General features: G+C 31.8%; 1 protein-coding gene across 1 annotated transcript in view; it reads right to left on the bottom strand.

Annotated features, from left to right (window-relative positions):
• FSTL5 (follistatin like 5) overlaps window positions 1–21012 on the bottom strand; it is a 427469-nt gene that overhangs the window by 292237 nt on the left and 114220 nt on the right. Inside the window, exon 2 of the mRNA XM_019630458.1 lies at window positions 14499–14695. Within this exon, the coding sequence (XP_019486003.1) occupies window positions 14499–14695 (197 nt within the window). The remainder of the gene's footprint in view (window positions 1–14498; window positions 14696–21012) is intronic.

Genomic DNA, 21012 nt, shown 5'->3' with positions numbered 1-21012 from the left:
GCTGCCGATTTCCACACCAGCTCGTGCTCATTATGGTTGTACATTCACGATGCATGATTGCTTCTTTTGGTAAGCAATATGTTTCAGACTATCTTTGTTATATCAATGGCACATTGGCGATTCCAATTTCTAAAGGTTCTCAGATGCTTTTGAGCTCTGTTTTTAATGCTTCTTGGCACATGTCTAAGTTAAAAGTTCAGTTTTGCCCAAGTGTGGATGAGCTGTTGAGACAACTCTGAGGATAGAGCTTACATTTGAGTCACTAGAAGCTCCAGCCCGATCCTTAGTCACTGGAGTGGTGATATGCAAAGATAGCATATGCACTGCTAACATAACTTCCGCAATAAAGTGGGTTCTCTATTCTTTTATATTGTATTCAAATTTCATTAGTTAAGCTATTTCTTGCTTGTCAGGAGGGAAGCAAAACATTTATCTGTTTTAACTGGTGCATATTGTTGATAGGGAGAATTAAGCCCTACACTTGAGGACCATCCACCTGGAGAGGTTAAGAAAACTACCTAAAGGCTGAAGCCATCTCTGCTATAAGCCTAATGAGAAAATAAATACTGCTTTTCTGCTTAGAAAGCAACAGAGTTCTCAGTCATTCTCCATCTGTTATTTGTTAGATCATGGAAAATGGCTTTTCCTGGGTGGGAGAGGAGGCTGTATTTGATCTTACCTCACTATGCTCTTCCTAAAATCTGTAATGTTAACATTGTAGCAATTTTAAGATGCAGTAAAACCAGGCTTTGGTCAGTTATTTCAATAACATTTGCAGTGACTTCTAGTTTCATAACTTTTTGTAATGAGATAATGATGGAAAAGAAAGTTGTGGGGGGGAAGCTGTCATCATTTTGTCATATTTCTTCCTGTTCTAATATTTTACTCAAATTAAATCCTGTATGAGACCAAGAGAACAAACTTCTCTCTTTTTATTAAATGCTGGCTCTGGCATAAGACTAGTTTGATCTTCAGTGGATCATGATTATAAAACTTAAGCTGGGCATACCGTTTCCTGAAAGCAACCAAGAAAAGCTCATGGTCTGGATAGTGACGTTTTTAAAAGAGCCTGTGATCTATACTGGGCCATGTGCATGTACAGGAGAGGGGTGACTCATTGCCTCATTAGTCAATGCTTCAAATATATGTTTTCCTCATGTATTTCATTTTTGGTCAATGACACAGCCTACTTCAAACATGCTTCCTCGTAACTTTTTCTCTCCTGTAAGTTTCCTGATGGGACATTGCCATAGTCTGGAGTGTCCCAAAGTGGGGAAATACTTTCCCATGAGCTTTCAACAGCATGGAAAGAATTGCTTTAGATAGCCAGAGTTTTGACAGCCTTAAAGTGTTGAGGGTTTGACTGTCAGGGAAAGTATAATAGAAAATTCGCATATGAGTAGATTTCCTTCCCCAGTGCACAGTGATACATTAAGCATTTTTTTAGCGCAGGGGATGCAAACTTGTAGGGCTTTGGTACTTAACTGAGCTTTCGCTTTTATGTCTGACACTTGTTTCACAAACTTCCCAATTAGGCTTCTCAAAACATTCGTACATGTTACTTCTGAACTAGTGATTCATGACAGGACCAGTCGCTGAGTACATTGTCATTGAAATATCTATGATAAAGCTTCAGTCTAAGAAGAGGCCACTCATAATTTCATGTTGTCTATTATGGAATATTGAAAATGTTTCCCAAACTGACTAGTTTTTTGGTGAGTTTGTTAAGATTACAATAAATGGCATTTTTTATATGTTTGTTTTCTTGATTAAAGATCAAGTAACAAGTAACATGGGCTCCAAAAAGGATAGAGTCAACATGACAAGATAGAAATATCAACAGAATGTATCTCATCATGGGAGCTCAGACACATAACATCCAAGAGGAAACATTTAACATTGATGTAATAGAGCTTGTCAAAGTTGCATATGAAATTATAAAAACAAAGAGGTGATTCAGTATTTTGGTACTACAGTATTTTTTGTTCCAAAATAGAAAGTTAAAAAGAAAATAAAAACCGTCCCTCCCCAAAGTAAAAAGAAAATAAAAACTGTCCCTCCTCAAAGTAAACTATTCTCATTATTATTCTCTTTCATTCATTTATTTAATCATCCATTCAATGAATCATTTTTGACTGTCTCCTATGTCAGACAATGTTCTAGTTTCAGGACACAGCCAACAGCAAGAAATACAAAAATATTTCCCATGTGAAATTTACATTCTAGTGAAGGAAGGCAAACACATATACAAGTTAAACATAAAATATGTCAGCTGATGATCAGTTATCTAAAAATAAATAAAACTGGAAAGAGAAATAGAAAGTGTCAGAAGTAGGTGTCTCCCTGCTATAGAGATATATGGGTATTAGATTTTTGGAGATGTGCCATGACTTGGAAATCCAAGATTATTATACTGACTCACATAAAAGGTATGATATACATAGGATTGATTTTGATGGTCTCAAGGTATGTGATGGTGATGAGACTCTGGGGGAGGGGGGCTGATTAGGAGGATAGAGGAGTGCAATCTGCCAGTTCTATTTATTTCTCTTTGCACTCCTTGCTGGAGACAGAAAAAAAAAAAAGGCAAATGTGAATACATGAACAGATATAACACTCATCTATTCAAGCTATTCGCTCTCTTTACTTTGCAAACAAATTTTCCCAAACTAATTATGACCATGTCAAAGAAACATGGTCTTAATGGAATTAGAGCTCAGGACTCCTCTATTTTAAAGAAAGTTGATCACGTTTGTGAAGTTGAGGAAAGGTAGGTATAGTCACTTCTCTACTTGGTAAATGTGTAGATTATATCACAGGCTAAGTTCTAGAAACTAAAAATACTCCTCTGGTAGGAGTACCCAAGGATTAGCTTTTAGCTCCTTTCACATATGAAACATGGGTTGGAGCCTCTACTACTTAGCCTGAATCCTATCTTGTCTACTTTCTCTCTTCCTTTCTCCCTCTCTCCCTTCCACTGCCTGCATGGAGTTAATATTCTAGCTAGGGTATGTGGGAAGATGTAACCAAAAAAATTAAATAAGATAATTACAGATTGTCAACAGTGCTTTAAAAATAAACAAAGTGAAAGGATGGAATATATAATTAGTATTATAATTATAAGTGTTTAATCATATATAACTGATGATATCCTGCAATAGGTATGTTTTTAAAAATAATTAAATGAAAATAATTAAATCTTCTAAGTTCTCTTTTAAGTTTTTTGAAAATGCCTAACAGGTTAGAAAATGTTAAAAATATAAAATAGGGCCAACATCAATTCTTTTAGAAGACATATTAAAGAGATAACATTAGTAAAACTCTGGTAGGTAGAAAGGCACTCTATATGGCTCACAGGGGTTCTCTGAACATGCATGCCAGATTTTCAAATGTACCTTGTCATTGTAAAGAAAAGGTGTTACAGATATGTTTAACATTTTTAAAAATTAAATTTTAATTTTTCAGTTGTCTTGTGCATATTATGAACAGTTTTTATTATTATTATTATTATTATTATTATTATTATTATTATTATTATTTTAAACCTGGAACTAGTTACTAATCATTCCAGCTACAATCGAAAGTACTTGGTTTTAATTGTAGCCCTAAACTGTACCTAAAACAACAATCACAGGCTTCACCTTTCTCTAAGTGCCATGGCTGTTATTATTATTCTGAATTATTTAGTATTGGAAAGAAAATTCCCAGTACTACCAGAGTCTAACTACAGGCATTGCCAATGCCATTCTAAGTCAAATGCTTCTTTTCTGCTGCCTTATTTTGAATACCTGGTAGGTTTACAAGCATTTAAAATATTAAATAGGAAATAGTACCATTTGCAACAATATGGATGGAACTAGAGAACATTATGCTAAATGAAATTAGTCAGTCAGAGAAAGACAAATACCATATGATCTCANTTTTTTTTTTCCTACCTCTCTAAGTGTGTTGTTGTTGTTTAGTTTTAGTTGCCTATAGCTGTTCTTCTGTCCATCTCTTCTCTCTTTACATTCTCACTCTGGGTACCCTACTCTTTGCCAAAGCATCAGATTTTCATTACATGCTTCATATTTCTGTTCGTAGCCCAGAGCGTCCACTTGAGGGGTAGACCACAATATTCTTCACAAATATTTCTACGTGAATATGCAAGTATGTCTAAAATTTAACTATTTATGTCCCAAGCTTGCTTGTCTCCCTGTGTTCCCTGTTTGAATGAATAGAATTATTGTTCACCTTGGTATGCAAGCTAGACATTTGGGTATTATCCTTGATCCTACTACCCTCTTCCTCCTACACATGTGTAATCACTTATCAAATCGAGATGATCCTGTTTATAAGTTATTTTGCAAATATGGCCACCTCCCTACATTATGACCACTGCTCCTCTAGTTCTGAACCCACTACCTTTAACCTATATTACCGCAGCAGCCTTAATTCAGGTCAATTAACTCTGCTATTTTTTCAAATAAAGGCCTTTTATATACTAACTGTCTAATATCTATGCATGTTAATATAATGTTCATATTTTATCACTCTGGTTAATAGATGGTTCTAGTAAGTAATATTTTATTATAGCAATTGTGATTTCCTAGAAAAATAAATTTTCTTTTTCTTATAATGTCATTATTATATCAATATTCCATTAAGATGTGTTTCACATAGAGATGATATTTTGAATATAATAGTGAATAGTTAGGTGATTTAGAATAACTGTTCTATGTTTCTTTTAATATTTTCAAATGTTACAATCTAAATTACCTATTCCTTTTAAGAAAGAAATTAGTTTCAATACAAATGCTCACAATTGATACATTATACTTTCAAAAAACTAATTATGTTATGCGTAGTAGAAACACATCTCCCCTTGGATCCTTTCCACACATAAAGACCATTTTGAATGATGGAAATGTATTTAAGTGTGACATTAGAGGCTGAAACATGAGAACACATATACATCTTAAAGTACATGTATATGGTTTGGGGGACTGTAATTCATATCAATTTAAGGATTTCAAGAATCTATCAGAGTTACACAAACTTCTCATTTCATATAATTTTAAGATTTAGTATCGCAGTCAAAGCAATTTGTGATTTAACTCAGGAAATAGATATATAGAAATCATTTTTGAAACAAATATCCTTTTTCTGGGTAGTCAATTTGGTTATCTAGAAATTCCAAATGCAAATTTTAAAAAATCCTAAAATCAACAATCATATGATAGCACATTATCATAGTAATGGAGTTTGCAAAAATAAGTAAACACAAACATTTATTTGAATAGCACTTCTGAAATTAAACACTTCAGTTCCTATATGGTCATTTTGTCTGATGGCAAATCACTTGCATTTACCTCCAGATATAAAGCAAAACTACAGCAGTCCATGCAAATAAAACTAAATCAAGATTATTTTAATTTTCACTGGAATAAAAAATGCTGAGTCCTTGTGTTAATTAATACAGGTCCTTGTAGTTAATAATGACACTATTAACACATTTTAAATTCTATACAAACCTTTTCACTGAAAAAAATCTACACACTCTACTAAAAATATTTAAGAAAACAAAATACCAGAGTGATGAGTATTCAGGAACTGACCTGAGGATTTAGTGTTTCCTCTAAGTGTTCAAAGCTATGTCGCTGATCTCATTTAAAATTTATTGGGTCCCATTAAGTTTGGTCATCAAACAATGTATGATATAAAAAGTTGATGCTCATGCTGAGAATTTATTTTAAATATCTTAGTAAAATCAAACAAATTTTTAATAATATCAAAAAAGCTGTAGGCAAATTAAGAATACCATCTTATGCCTATTGTAATATATTAAAATAATTCATTTTATCCAGAAAGGGGGAAAAAAGCTATTTTATAGAAAATCTTACAACTACTGTAATAACACTGTAATACTATAATTAACAGTTGATGGTGTGCTGTTTTTTACCATTAATGTTTTTCCTGTTTGTAAATCGCCCTTTACTGTCTTCTATTTTATACAATGGCAGAAAAAATAATAAACTGTAACTCAAGAAATCTGCCTATCATTGTATGTATCAGTAAATAATGGATCAAGATAAGTTTCTTAACTCATCTAGCCTTAGTCTATTCTTCTAATATTCATTTAGGAACTTTCTAGTTTTCTGGGCTTTCTTTTTAGGAAGTAGAAGGAGGAATGTATTATGGATGTAAAAAGATGATTAGTTTTTACCCTTCCTATATCTGTCTTTTTTATCACTGTCTGTCTGAGATTATATATGTGTAAGGGAAAGAAATCCTACCTTTTTAAGTTGTTTTAACTATCACAACACTTTATACACATAGGTACTTAATATATAATTTTTGAATGGATTGCTTTCTCACTGTTGTTATACATTTTTATTCATGGTATTTCCTTAGTATTTTATAACAGAGTGACTTCCCAAAATCATGTCATTATACAAAGCCTGTCACTGAACTTCACAAAACCTAAGCAGGATTATTTGTAAAGAATTATAACAGATGAAAACAAAGAAATAGACATGGTCGTATGTTTTCTATTCACATTTAAGTAAAAATACCTTCTTTCTAATGCAGACACAATCAGTACAAGTTAGTGTTGTTATCTCTGAAGGGTCATTATTTAGCTTGATGATCTGTTTAAACAAAGATGTGACACTGAAAATGGAACACCTTCTAGAAAACCGCTGGGTGAGAACACAGAAATATTAAAATATCCCATATAATTCCAGCATTACCTTAGAAAAACATTATTTTCTCTTAATGATTAAGTGAACATCATTTTTCATTGTTACGGGATAGTTTTGTGATTATCCCCCCAAAAAAGCTTACAATATGATTGCTGATTGCAAGAGCTTTCATTACCTATTATTTTTATGATATATAATATAATATTAAACATGTAGACCTTTCCCATTACATATAATTATGAGCTAATAATGCAATCATTACAATATTCATTAAATATATTGCATTTACTATAAATAATTTCCATAAAATTGTTACCATATTACCTTCCAATAGTTAAAAAAATCCTAGAGATTGTTTTCTACACAAATTCAATAGTTGCTAGTACACCCTGGTTCCTTTACAGACAATGTTTTACTATTTCTCTATTGAATACTTTTTACTGATGATTCTGAACCACAGAACTTTATTTATCAGAATAATATACTGGCTACCTTGCCTTCCTTAGCAACATCAAATCATATTCCCCCAAACAGTATAATTTTCCCTCATGATAGGTGCAAGCAGCAGTATTTTAGGCAAGGTTCTTATTTACTGATCTTGCTAGAGATCATTATTCAGTCTGTGCTTGTTTTTGGTTTGTTCATTTTTTTGTGTTCGTTTTTTAGTTTCCAGCTCTTCCATTCCACCATCAACAATAACTATATTTTGAGTAAAAATCCTATAAAAATATAACCAATTTAATTATCTTATTGATGCTTGATAAATGGTACACCATTAAAAATATTTTCTGTTATTGCTACGTAGTTCAAGTACTAGTTTAAGTATTATTTAGTCAAATCCATGCATTCTCACAGTATGGGGATGGGGATAGGACTTGGTAGATTAGATTGATTGCTTAATCAGTTGGTAAAATGGTAATAGTAATTATTATATTTTTTTATAAAATTTTGGACCTGGGACAGGTATTGCAGTTGGACGAGTTTCTCTAAAGACACTGGTATGTCAGGCATTTTCAGTTTTTATTTATGCTATTCTTTTTGTTCACCTCCCAAAGTCCAAATCCACTCATCCTGAAAATTAATTCAATTACTACCATCTCCATAAAGTCTCTTTGATTCCCAAAGCTAGAGGTTATATTCTCAACTCACTCAATATCTTATGCAGGCCTCTTTATGATATTTATCCACTTCTATCATGTATGATCGTATTAAATATAATACAATATAATACAAATAATTTCCTCCCTGGTGAACCATAATATCTTCTCCTTGTCATCCTGAGCACACAAAACAGCATTGACTACAGAGTTAGGTTTAGTGGAAAACACGTAGACTTCATAATTATTTTGACATACATTTGATTATAATCTCAGCCACTTAATTCTTAACTAAATGTAGAATAATAATGTTGCTTTTTTGTTATCTTTGAAAAATAGTCTAGCCTTGTGAACAACTTTAAAGGATAACTGAGGCACACTGCCTTGAATCTGCCTTGCCATTTAAGTGGAAATGCAAATTAATTAAATATGAGCACACTGGTATCTTGCCTTAAAGCTGTAATGTGCAACAATTTCACATATATTAATTTGCTTGTATCAAGTATTCCATAAAATATAATTCAATGCTTTAATATAAAGTTAACATGTGATAAGTAAATCACTATCCTTATTAATGTGGATTTTCAGATATTTAAGTAATTTCCCTAATATCAGATGCATAATTNGAATCTCAGGCCATTCAGTTGCATGATCTTATCCTATTCTCAAGCCATAATTCATGAATGGATGAAGTTTCTGATTCACAGTATTTCTGTCCACCTTATTTTTTCTTTCTATATTCCTAGTGACTTCAATACCCATCTGAATAAATTACACAGAAGACTTTAATGCTTCTTTACATAACAAATTATCATTAACCTTCTTCCTCAGTGACCCTTTCCTACATGTCAGCCTGCCAGGCGGAAGATGTTCATACCTTATGTCATGTCATCCTGGAATCCTAATTTCAGGCATGACATGTTCAAGTCTGTTTTAGGAATATAAATGTTCTCAACGACTCAAATGTGCTACTATGGAATTGTATCTGACCACACTGGTCATATGTACAACACTTCATGGGGATACCAGGATGCCCTGGTCAAATCTGTGACCATGCTTCAAAGAAAGAAAATTATTTACATGTTTGTTAAGACTTTTGAATTGGGCTATTATACTATGAGATATCATTGAAAAATTCAACCAATTTGGAGCATATTGCTACCAGAACAATTTCCATTGCAGCTAGCGTTATTCAAGCTCAGATTTCACAATAGTCCCAAAGAGAATACTGAATTTTTACTGTTGGAGAACACAGCCTAAGAGAGGGAAGAGAGAGATCCACATAGCAGAAACAAACCTCAGACACCTGTTTAGATTTAGAGACTGAAACTAAAGGAGAACACCAGACAAGCAAGTTTTCACACCTTATCAGAGTGGCCCTCAGGGAAAGCTAGAACATTTATTTTTGAATTTAATATACAGAGTTGTTCACTGGCAGTGACTATTTAGTTCTACATCTTTATTTTGAGTAGGATCCAGACAATATGGTCCAGATTCAAGAAAAGATACAGGGCCACCTAGAACTAAATAAAATGTCCATCTACCCATTTTCAGTAGAGAAGATAGGCATTTAAAAACATAAATGCACAAAATAACGTCAAATGTGACAGAAATCTTACCTTTGTCACACAGTAGTTAAGACATTTAAAGAGGGAACAGTGATAATCTGTTCTATTCCTGTAAAAAACAAATTTGATAGATATCTCACTCTACCAGCCAATTCCGCATCCTTTGGGAAGGCAGAAATTCACAAAGTTTGAAAGTGGGCCTGATACACACTTGAGGAAAGTGATATACAGGATTTCACCTGACTCTGAAGGTATAAAAAGCATGGCAGAAGAAAGAGGCCAGGGATTTCTGCTATTTTCTGAGACTGAATATATGTTTCCCCCCAAGGAAGACTGTGATCGATACCGGTTTTTGATGTTGGTGTTGTTATATTCTATAACTTGTCATCAGTTTTTTAAAAAAGGTAAATGCTGGCAACTATGAAATGTCATTGGTTATACAAATTCAGGAGGAAAATCTAAAATAGAACCATGTTATTTATCATGATAAAGAATGTGGAACTCCAGAGAAAATTGAAGAATCAAAGTTGAGAGATAAACTTTGGCATGGCATCCATGGTACACAAAATGCAAGGCACATAGTGGGCCGAGTAAAAGGGAGGGAAAAGTGTAAGAAGTATTTCACCTAAACTAAATTTCAATTTGTGATTCGTGCAGTAAATGACATAAACCTACGCTCTATCTCCCTTTCATATTTCCAGTCAATTACACATTGCTTTTTGCAAATTAATGTGTGTGTCTGTGTGTGTGTAACTCAAAGAGAAGTAAAAAGGGGACGACACACACTTGGATTATAATAACATAATAACAGTAAAATATAGTCAATTAATTTATATTATTATTTTCATAACATATATATGTGTCCCTTCTTCAAAATACTGCTTTTATCATTTCTTATAACTTAATTTGGTGGGCAAGAGATCACTGCATAAACTAAATATTTGATATGTTGATATATATATTTATATTTATATTTATATTTATATTTATATATTAGTATTATATATATAATCTCAAAATTATATATATATATATATATATAATATATATAATATATATAATATTTATTTTAAGTTCACCTCAGTTTAACATTATACCTGTAAAGTCATGAAGAAGTTGCCAACATCACAGTTGGCAGAATGACAATATTTACTTCTCTCTCGGGTACTATTCAGGATTTAACAACACTCATGCTAGCTTTATGAGATAACTAGATGAGAACTTCAAATGAGATGAGCAAAATAAATAACATGCTATCATTTTTTTCTAATTTTTAAGAATAAACAAAACTGGTTCTCTTCTTTGGCCATAGAATTTTTCATTGTAAAAAAAACAGCATCCAAACTTTTTGCATATTTACTAATGTGTATATAAATTTAGGGGTTATAGTGACTGCTAACTAATATTTGATTTGTTCTCACTACGATACAACTGTAAGCATTAAAAAAACGCAAAGGCTGAGCATGATGGAAATATTCGATCAATTGCTCATCCACTAATGCAAGCATATGTGCCCTCTTTATTTCTGGTTTCAACACAGCATCCTCACAAATGTTAGATTTGAAAATGTAATGGTGGTTAACAATTACATTGTGCTTTCTAAGTGCTAGTCATGTTTCTAAGAATCTTGTATAGTTTAAACAATATAAATACCACATCACATTCATGTAGTAGGTACTATTATCATTGTCAATATATAAAAAAGGAAACTAAGACAGAGAGAGTTTAAGTAACTTGTCAAAGATTATGAAAGTAAGTAACAGACATGTGATTAGTGGTCCTTAACCACTATGTCATGATAAAAAAAAAAAAAGAGATAATTGTTGAAAACATCTTAGGACTTCACCAATTTAAGGCCACTCATTCCTTAAAATAGCAATTCCTCATTGCTATTTCAAACGTTCTCTTTTGATCTTTGGAAATGCATATTCCATCTTAATCTTTGTTGATTTTCCTTCTTTAGTTATTACCTGTTTCTTCCAGATCCTCAAATATCAATGACAAATCTACTAATGTTTTAATATCAATTTTATCAACTTCATAAAACACCGTTCTTTCAAAAGCTCAAAATTTCACTTTGTAATACATTTGCATTTTATTGTAGGATATTTTCAACATACAGAAACCAGCCTTACACTGAAAGATTAACCGGCAATTATAGGCAGTCTTATTAAGCTAGGGTGGGTCTACTGAGATCTATTTCTATGTGGTTGGTTCATTTTATAAATATTTTCTTGCTATAGCAAGTTGTTAATTGTGATACTAAAGATCATATCCCCTTTATATACTGCTTTTTTATTATGTCTTTTTCTCTCAATTAGAGAGGCCTCTAGGTTCTAATTTACTTGAAAATCTGAAAGAGGAACTCTCGGGTATATATTCATTATGTGGACTAAGACTAGAATGGGTACAGCCAGCTTCCATGTTGCACTTATAAAACCTCAGAGCCAAATTGTATTCTTTAATTTTTACGTGTCACTGCTAGCGTCTTAGGATACTTATTCTATTGCCTGCTAATGATAGCTTGTAAATTATCAACAGACACCAGTAAGATCCTTTCCCTCTTTAAGTTAAATTATTTTTAAATTTTATATTAAATTATGATATTATATCTTTCTGAGTTTATGAATAAAATTATATGTATTATCGGTTATAACACTTACATAAAAGTTCTTAAAAAGCACTTGTAACCTACATGAGTCAAAAGCAATCATTATTCTATAAATAGCTAGAAATTCATGAAATCTTTTCCAGGATACCTGGTATAACCTTCTGTTATTTTTCATAGTTGATTACTGATGAATGAGATAATAACATTCCCACTAAATACCACTGAAGGGAAGAGTGACTTATGTGGTGTGGAATGTGTGTAGAAGGAAGTCGGCAAAGACTTTCTCCCAGATCCTTACTTGCATGTACATAATGGATGGACAAGATATAAATGGAATTCTGAAGATAATGTCTGCTCTCACACCATAACTTTAAGGTGAATTGGAATGGCACTTTTCAGACATAAAGCAAGTTCAAATCAAAGATAACTGAGAAAACAAAACTATACTTTGTAGCAGATGAATTTTATGATGGGTTGAACGGTGCCCTTCCAAACGATATTTTAAAGTCTTACCTCCCAGCACCTAAGAATGTGACCATTTTTGGAAATAGGGTCATTAGAGATATAATTAGAAATCTCAAGATGAGGTCATGCTGGAGGGCGGTGGATGCTTATCCGATATGACTGGTGTGCTTTTAAGAAGAAGAAAGGTGATGTGAAGAGAGATACACAGAAAGAAGGCTAGGTGACTGCAGAAGCAGGGACTGGAGTGATATATCCAGAAGCCAAGGGGACGCTTGGCACCACCAGAAGCCGGGAGAGGCAAGAAAGGATCTTTCCCCAGGGGCTTCAGAGAAAGCATGGCCCTGCCAACACCTTGATTTTTAGACTTGGAGAGACAGAAAGGGATTGTTTTAGCCACCATTTGCTGTATTTTGGTATGGCTTCCCTAGGAAACGAATACAAACTTGAACATAGCAGAAATTTGAAACATGTTATAGGGGAAATACTGCCACTGCCATTCTCCAAAGAATAGCAATTTTCCTTTTGGGTTTAGATGTAGGTACTATGGCAATAACTAGGGTTGGTCAAATTATGTTTTGTGCGCAACTAATGACTATGGTGGTGTAAATATGTTAATAAAATTTTGAAAAAATTATAAAAATAAGAAGAAAAAAACCAAACACACACTCATTCAAGTATGTCAGACACACATAGGTTAAGTGGCATGTCTTAATTATAAATTCATTTTAAATGTAATTAACTGGTCATTTCTTATACTATAAATATAAAATTCTGAAGCATTTCAATCTTGAAAAATAAGTCATGGGGTGTATGACAACACAGATATCTTAACAGTTTTCTAATTTTACCCTAAGTTTCCCAAATTCAATTGCATAAGTCCCAACGTCTGAGAGTTAATAACAACTCAATAAATACAAGCTAAACTAAAAAAGATAATGAAAATGATATATATTTTAATTAAGTGGAAAATCAAGAACTATGGCCAATTTGCTCACAAGATCACTTTGATATGAAGACTCAAATCTAAGTTACACTATTCTAAAGGAAAGAGATAATTACATGATAAGACCAATATTCCATAATGTCAGATTTTAAAAATAAGCCATACAATTAACCATAAAAGATGAATGGTATGATGTTATGAAAACACATTATTGATTTTTTGAATTTTTTAAAAAACTGTATTGACTACTAAGCACAGCGGCAAAATCTGCCTCAAGATACACTATAGGCATAAGTCATCAGAATTCTTCAGCGCTATCGCCATTTTTCTCATCATCCTAGGTTTTTTTTTCAACATTACTTCCTGAAACCTGTGCATATATTTGGAGAAATCTTATGTTCTTTATTTTACATTTCCAATACTATCCACAACTAGTTTAGACTCTTTAATCTGAGTATTACAATTTCCTTTAAACTAGTCTGTCTGTCTCAGTGACACACCATAAAAATATGTTTATTTTTCAAAATGGTTCACATAGGACCTTTTGTTTATTAATATATTCTCTTTAATAACAAGAGTTATATATATATTTAGGTAACAATTTTCAAAAAAATGAAATTTTAATAACATGGACTTAATATTAAATGAAAATGGAGTATATTATAATTGATCCTTGATTATTGAAAACATACTGGAATATGTCAGTAATTTAATATCATCTTCAATAATTTATTTATATTTCATTACAGATATGCTCAATTGCTGGTCAATAGTTTCCTTGAATACTGGATAAATAAGCTTTCATTGGCTAATAGAAAATTAAACATGACAAAGCCTCTAGAATATATCTGGAGACATTTTATAAATTCAATAAAATAGAGAACTGGTAATTCCTTTAGGTATTTAAGGTATATAAACCTGTAAAAGTCCTCTTTTTAAACCATGAAATATCATATAAAATTGACTGCTGATAGAAGTCAAATTTTACTCTTAAAAATATTTATCTCCACACTCTCAAATAATATAGTTTAAATATATATATTTTATTAATAGACAACATGTTCACACAAATGTAAATATATTATAAATACTGCATTTAAATAAGCTTATTAATTTAATGATTAATCATACCTGAATTAGTTCATTAATATCTATAAGTCCATTACTGTCGGCATCAAAATATTTAAACATTTCATCCACCAACAACTTCTTCCGAGATATGTCATCACCGTTAGGGTTTTCATTTTCTTGTGTGATATATTTTTGATTTTGTAAATCTAAAAGCATGCTTTTCATCTTGCTGTATTCAGTGGCCTTGCAGTTATCTCCTGTAACAAAAGAACTAAGTTATTTTCAAGGCAATATTTTTAAAAGGGAGTCATTATTTTATTAATATTTAGAAGCTGATATCTTTCACATGACATACTTTGTACATCATTTTCATGTTTTATTTTATACTTTATAACTTATACAAGAAAAAAATGGGCTATTTTCATGGTAGGATAGAAAATTTTCATTTGTATCAAATCTAATAATGTATTCACTGTGTGTTTTTTCCATACCAAAGTCATTGGTTCTATGAGGGACATAGAAACACATGATAGCTTCAGTTGTTCCCAGTGCTTAAATACTATCTTAGTATTAATCCTCACTGTAGGTCCCTATATTGATAGTTTCACAGGTTTTGAACATGAGCTATAGGGAGATGAAAAGACTTGCCCTAGCCAAGGGTTAGACTGTGTTGAATTTTGCACTTAAATGTATATATATCTGGCTCTTAATACTATAGCACATTTTTAATTGAAGTTATGTTTTTATATTTGGATTTTTTTTGAAGAATGTGTGTGTGTGTGTGTGTGTTTTCTGTAATTCTATTTATAATGACATTAAGCTCATACTTATAGTCTTCCAAAAGTTTTTCTTTATTTCTGATATTCACTTATTTTCCTTTTGGAGCATTCAGTGTATAACGGTATATTTTTGCATTTTGCACCTTGAAGTTTTAACTTTGCAAATTTCATCTCTGTAACTAAAGTATAAGCTTATTGAAGTAGCAATGCTGAAGTAACAATGCAATGCAGATTTTCCATATCGCCCCTAGAATACGATCACAACAGTGGGAACATTAGTTAATGAAAATAATTGTTTGACTTAGTGTCTTAAAAAATAACTGCAATTGTTCTAAAATGTTCACATAATTATTTTACAAAGGATTTTACTTACAATGGTCCCATAATGATGTCTTTATAAATAGTGCATTAACATGAAATGCATAGTACTGTTAGTAAATATGATATAAACTATATTACAGGAAATACAGTGCATCATATAATTTATAAATGCATGAGTATGTATTATATTATCTAAGAATTTTTTACAACATATTTTTAGGGAAAAAACTAACTTTATGATTGTGATCAATTTGGACAACAGGACTTGACAGAATCTATATTTTTAAAAGATTTCTAAAGAATTTTATACATATATGTCTAAGAAACATGGGGTTGAAAACCAATATTTGAAGTCAGTCTCTTTTAAGACAAAATGGAAAACAATCTCTGCTAGAGAGCTGAGATACTATCTTATTTTTCAAAGAGAATGAAATGACTGTTGTCCATCAATTTTATTGGTTAGCAATACTGTCAAGAACTTTTTTTACAACAAAATGCAAACTTTGTCCTGCAGATCAAGTCAAATTTGCAATATTCTGTTCTCAGTAAAGAATAATATGTTTTCTTAATAATAATGCAATCACTGACAAAAGAGAGAAGTCATCAAATCTAGAAGGATAGGTGACAATTCTGGTATCTGGGAAAGTGACACAAAAGGAACCTTCAAATGTGTGTGTGTGTGTGTGTGTGTGTGTGTGTGTGTGCTTGTGTGTAGGCATATGTGTGCCCATGTGTGTGCATATGGGTGTGTTTCAGGAATAGAGATAGAGATGTTTGCTGAAAGAAGGAGAAAAAGAGTAATAGACCATTCCAATAATCCTACCTGGGATTTCTGTGTTTAACCTTAAGTCTATAGCTCCTTCTATACGACGACCAAGGAAGGGGGAGGGATGGAGTTCAGAGTTGCTGACCTGGGACCACAGGCAATGTGAGGATCAGCATATGGGTGAGAGGCAGATGGAAAATAGAATTTAAACGTTGAGAACCTTTTGACTGAACAATTTAAATTTGAGGAAGGGGATACAATTTGGGTTGCTACACTAATTTTGATCTAATCAAGTAATGTGATCATCATGATGCTCTGTATTAATACTTTTACTTCCAAATTGTAAATTTCCAAAGTCCAATCTTTGAGGTATTGCTGGCAATACAATGAAAATAAAAATAAAAGCAATGCAGTTAAGGAACTCATATTCTACAGAAATGTACAATAAACAGTTACATAATTATGTAAAACTTTGTAGAATTTATAGATTCAATAAAAATCTGTTACAGATTTTTTTTTTACAAATAAATAGGTGCATCCGTTATTAACCATAGATTACATGTAATGCAGATTTACTATGTGCCCTGGCTTTGTACATATTAAATCACTTAACCCTCATGACAATCCAAAAAGGATGGACAATACAATTGTCACTATTTTACACATGATGAACCAAGGCACAGACAGATTAAATAACTGTTCAAAGTTACAGAGCTAGAAAGGAGCAGACTTATTTTACACAGAATTATTTTTATTCCTACTTCTCTCATCTTCAAAACTGAGTTTCTAAATCAACTTATATATGGATTCAGCAAGTTTGCCCAATGGTTATTTGTAAAGTGAAAGATAAATATAGTACCAAAATCCAGACAATATCACTGCTTAAATTGCAGATAGAGCAAGCAGAGCTTGAAATGGAAAAAAAGAAAAAAGAAAGTAGTATCTGAGAAGTGGCAGGAAAACTAAAAGAAAGTACTCAAGAGGAGGAAGCTAAAGGAAAAATAATTTTCAAGAAAAAAGTTATGATGAAATGTCAAATGTTTCAGAGTAAAAGTAAGAGAAACAATAAAACATGCCCATTGGATTCCTTAAGTTGAAGATAATTGGTGATTTAACAAAATATTCCAGTGAATAAATGGAGCAGAATACATAGTACAGTTGGTTAAGGAGTAAACACAAAGTGAGGATTCAGAAATATTAAATGTTTACTACCCTTTTAACAAGGTTCAATGTGAAAGAAAAAGAACCAGCATCATTAATAAAGATGGACAAATATTTAGAAATAAATATCAACAAATACAGAGGGTGCCACAAAAATGTACACACATTTTAAGAAAGGGGAAAACTGTGTTAACATTGTAAAACTCAATATATACTGATAACAAAATATGTATACAAGTCACGTTTAACTTCTACAGTTACAAGGGCTGCTCAAAAAGTGGTTACCATCAGCGTCCACACACTTAACGATTACCGCAAACTACGTTGCTTGAGCAACGTTGACCAAAGTGTCCACTTGTCTACATTTTTTTGACACCCTCAGTATTTATAAATTTTGAAATTCTCATCCAAGAATGACATCAGGCAAGAAGGTAAGAAAAAATTTTTTTCTCTGCTTGCTTTGGTAGGATTCCTTTCTCAAAACTTAATCAACAGACTGTGCTAGATTGGTGTCACTAAGGGAAAGAAATGGATTCAATTCCTGCTTTGGGAGACCGGTATACAATCCCCTCTGCTGTCATGTTTCAAGGCACTGAGAACAAGACAAAGGAGGTCCCAAGGTTGTAGTATCTAAACCATCTTTCTTCCCATGAATACAGTGACCCTGGTGTTGTGGTGATTCTTAACTCAGTGTCATTCTGCAAAGACAGTTAAAAAAGGATGGAGATTCTCTGACATTCAAATGACCCCTCCCCCCTGTGGCTGGCAGTGCTTCTCCAAGTCTCTATGAAACTCAGAATAAGTACATTTTATATATCTGATCGTACAACCATAACTTTTGAGTCCATAAGTGCTAAAAATTATAGATTATATCAATTAAGCTTATTATTGCATTCTTCTCAAAGGCTCCAATTTGTTTTTATCTATTTGAATTACTTTTATACATCCCTCCATCCATGAGTAAAAAGTACCTATTTCTTTCAGTGCAAAAATATTCAAGTCTAACTATATAAAAATACCATTTTTCTCTTTTAACATTTATAGTTAAAATTTGATTAATTTAATTCCAATATAAGCTGAAACCCTTGAATGTTTGTTTTTAGTGTAAAAGCTATCCATTTATTAGAATGCATATTGAAACTATTTTTCCTCAAGGTTGTCAATGTTAGCTAATAGAACATTTTTACATATTTTTATAAAAACATTTTTTATTTATAGCATAAGGGATATGTAAAAACTTTAGTATATTAATTTAATTTGCTTATATAAATCAAATTAACATAGAAGCTACTATATTTATGTTAATTTGTAAGTTGTTAAAATGTGTGTATGAAGGAATTCAAATGATCTTAGATAAAAGTAGACCGAAGAGGATTAAAACAAATTTTAATCTTTAACTGAAATATCTATTTAAATGTCAAAATGATATGAGTGTAAATTGTTTTGTGTTACAAGAATTTTACTTAAGTGTTCTTATTAAAAATTATATTATGATTATACATAAAACGAATGTAAACCTACTATGTTTCAGATATTCTAATTCTGGGAATTCACTAGTACAAACACACATACACATACCACTGTTCAACTCCTCTGGGTAACTACCAAGAAGCCTAATTATTGGATGAGATGCTAAGGTTGTTTATTTTTGTAGGACACTGCCAAACTATCGCCCAAAGTGGCTGTACCATTTTGTATCCCCATTAGTGGTGTCTGAGAGTTCCTGTTTCTCCACCTTTCACCCATATTTGGTGTAGTCAATGTGGATTTTCACCATTCTAAGCTGTGTACAGTGCTATCTCATTTCTGCTTTACAGAAAATTGTTTAAGTTAATAAATTACTATATTTTACAAGAGACATGATTCTTTTAACCTTCTCCCACTCACTCCACACATAAAATTTAATTTGGGTTAATTTGATACCTTCTTAAGAGTTGTTGAACAGTTAAAGGAAAATGATTAAAACCATAATTAATTCAATTGACATGTTTACTTATTAACTTTGGGAATTAATGGAAATAAAAGGCAAGTATCATGAGTTAAACATCCATTCTGCAAACACTTTGCTACTATAACTTTTGTCAATTAAACAAAACACAACAAAATAAAGCAGCATGATACGATGCTGAAATTGAAAATCTACAATGCTCGAAAACCTAAATAAAAAATGTAAATGTATCTTACCAGATGTAAATATAGTATTAATTATCATAACTGGTTAAATGTGTTATTTTGATGCTTAGTAAATTTAACAAGCTTTTAAGTCCTTATCTTTAGAGTAAAAACCCAGAAAATATATGCTTCATATGAAAAGGCATCCCTCCTATAGCTAATGACGTTAATCAATTTGTGAATTAAGATTCTTTTTCCTATTAATCATTGCTTTTTTCTGGGAACTATCTACAAATATTTTGTATGTGATATGTAAGGCTTTCCATCTTCTTGTAATCCTACATTTGTTTTTAAAATGCGAGTACACATTACTTGAAATATTACACGGAATATATCTTGTAGTTCTTTTTGTGGTAGCCTGTGTTTTATAGGGGTTATAAATTTGATTTATATTACCTGGATTTATATTAATTCTAGGAGTAAAAATATATAAAAGCCATGCTGTTAATTTTTAAATAATTTGACCAAATTTGTGAAAAAAAAAATTAACCAGCTTACAAAAACGTAAATCTATCACTGCATCAAATATAGCCAAAGTCAAGACTTGTGTAACACCATTTAGAGCAGGTCTCTTAGTACTCTTGAATACTAAAATAATCTTGTCAATAATTTTATCACATCACTCAAATGTGTTTTTCAATGAAAATGTTATTGTTTGTATTCATGTTATTGAAGATATGCTACTCATATTTGTGAAGCCATAGGCACATAATGATTTTAATCCAATATTTATACAGCGATTATTGTGTGTTGACACTGTTCTAAGTTTTACAGATAACTTATTTTATCCCTACAATGACTCTATTAAGCAAGTACAATTATCAGACCATATTCTTAAAAACATAGTAAGCTTGGCATTTGACTTTATGGGAAAGGTTGAGAAACTTGTAACTCTAGAACTATAAGCTTATCACTCAGAAATTAATTCAATTTTTTCATGAGTTATATCGACAAAGTTCATCTACTTGTATCTTTAGAAGATAGAGAAGTTTTAACTGTTCTTTATTCCATGTTATTTTAAAAATTTGTATGAAATTTTGTCAAGAGCTTTAGTCTTTTGAAGACTGACTACAAGCATGAAATATGATTTGCATACTCAATAAAGCTTTTTCATTTCTCTCGTCTATATTCAAACAGAGAGCTGTTTTGGTTGGTAAGATTTGCAATTTTCAAAACAATCATTAGGGGACACTATATAATAATGACATAAATGACTCACCAAGCCTGCCTAAACATCATGATTATATACGATATGATTATGTCATATGCACATAACATAACTTAAAAAAAAAAGTAATTCAATGGGCCGGCCGAGTGGCTCAGTTGGTTAAGAGCTCGCTCAAGAGTTTCAGCTCTGAACAACAGGGTCCCTGGT

Source organism: Hipposideros armiger, unplaced genomic scaffold (genome assembly GCF_001890085.2).
Source record: "Hipposideros armiger isolate ML-2016 unplaced genomic scaffold, ASM189008v1 scaffold_916, whole genome shotgun sequence".
NCBI lineage: Eukaryota > Metazoa > Chordata > Mammalia > Chiroptera > Hipposideridae > Hipposideros > Hipposideros armiger.
The sequence above is the reverse complement of the archived record's forward strand: the minus strand, read 5'-3'. Positions and strand labels throughout refer to the sequence as shown.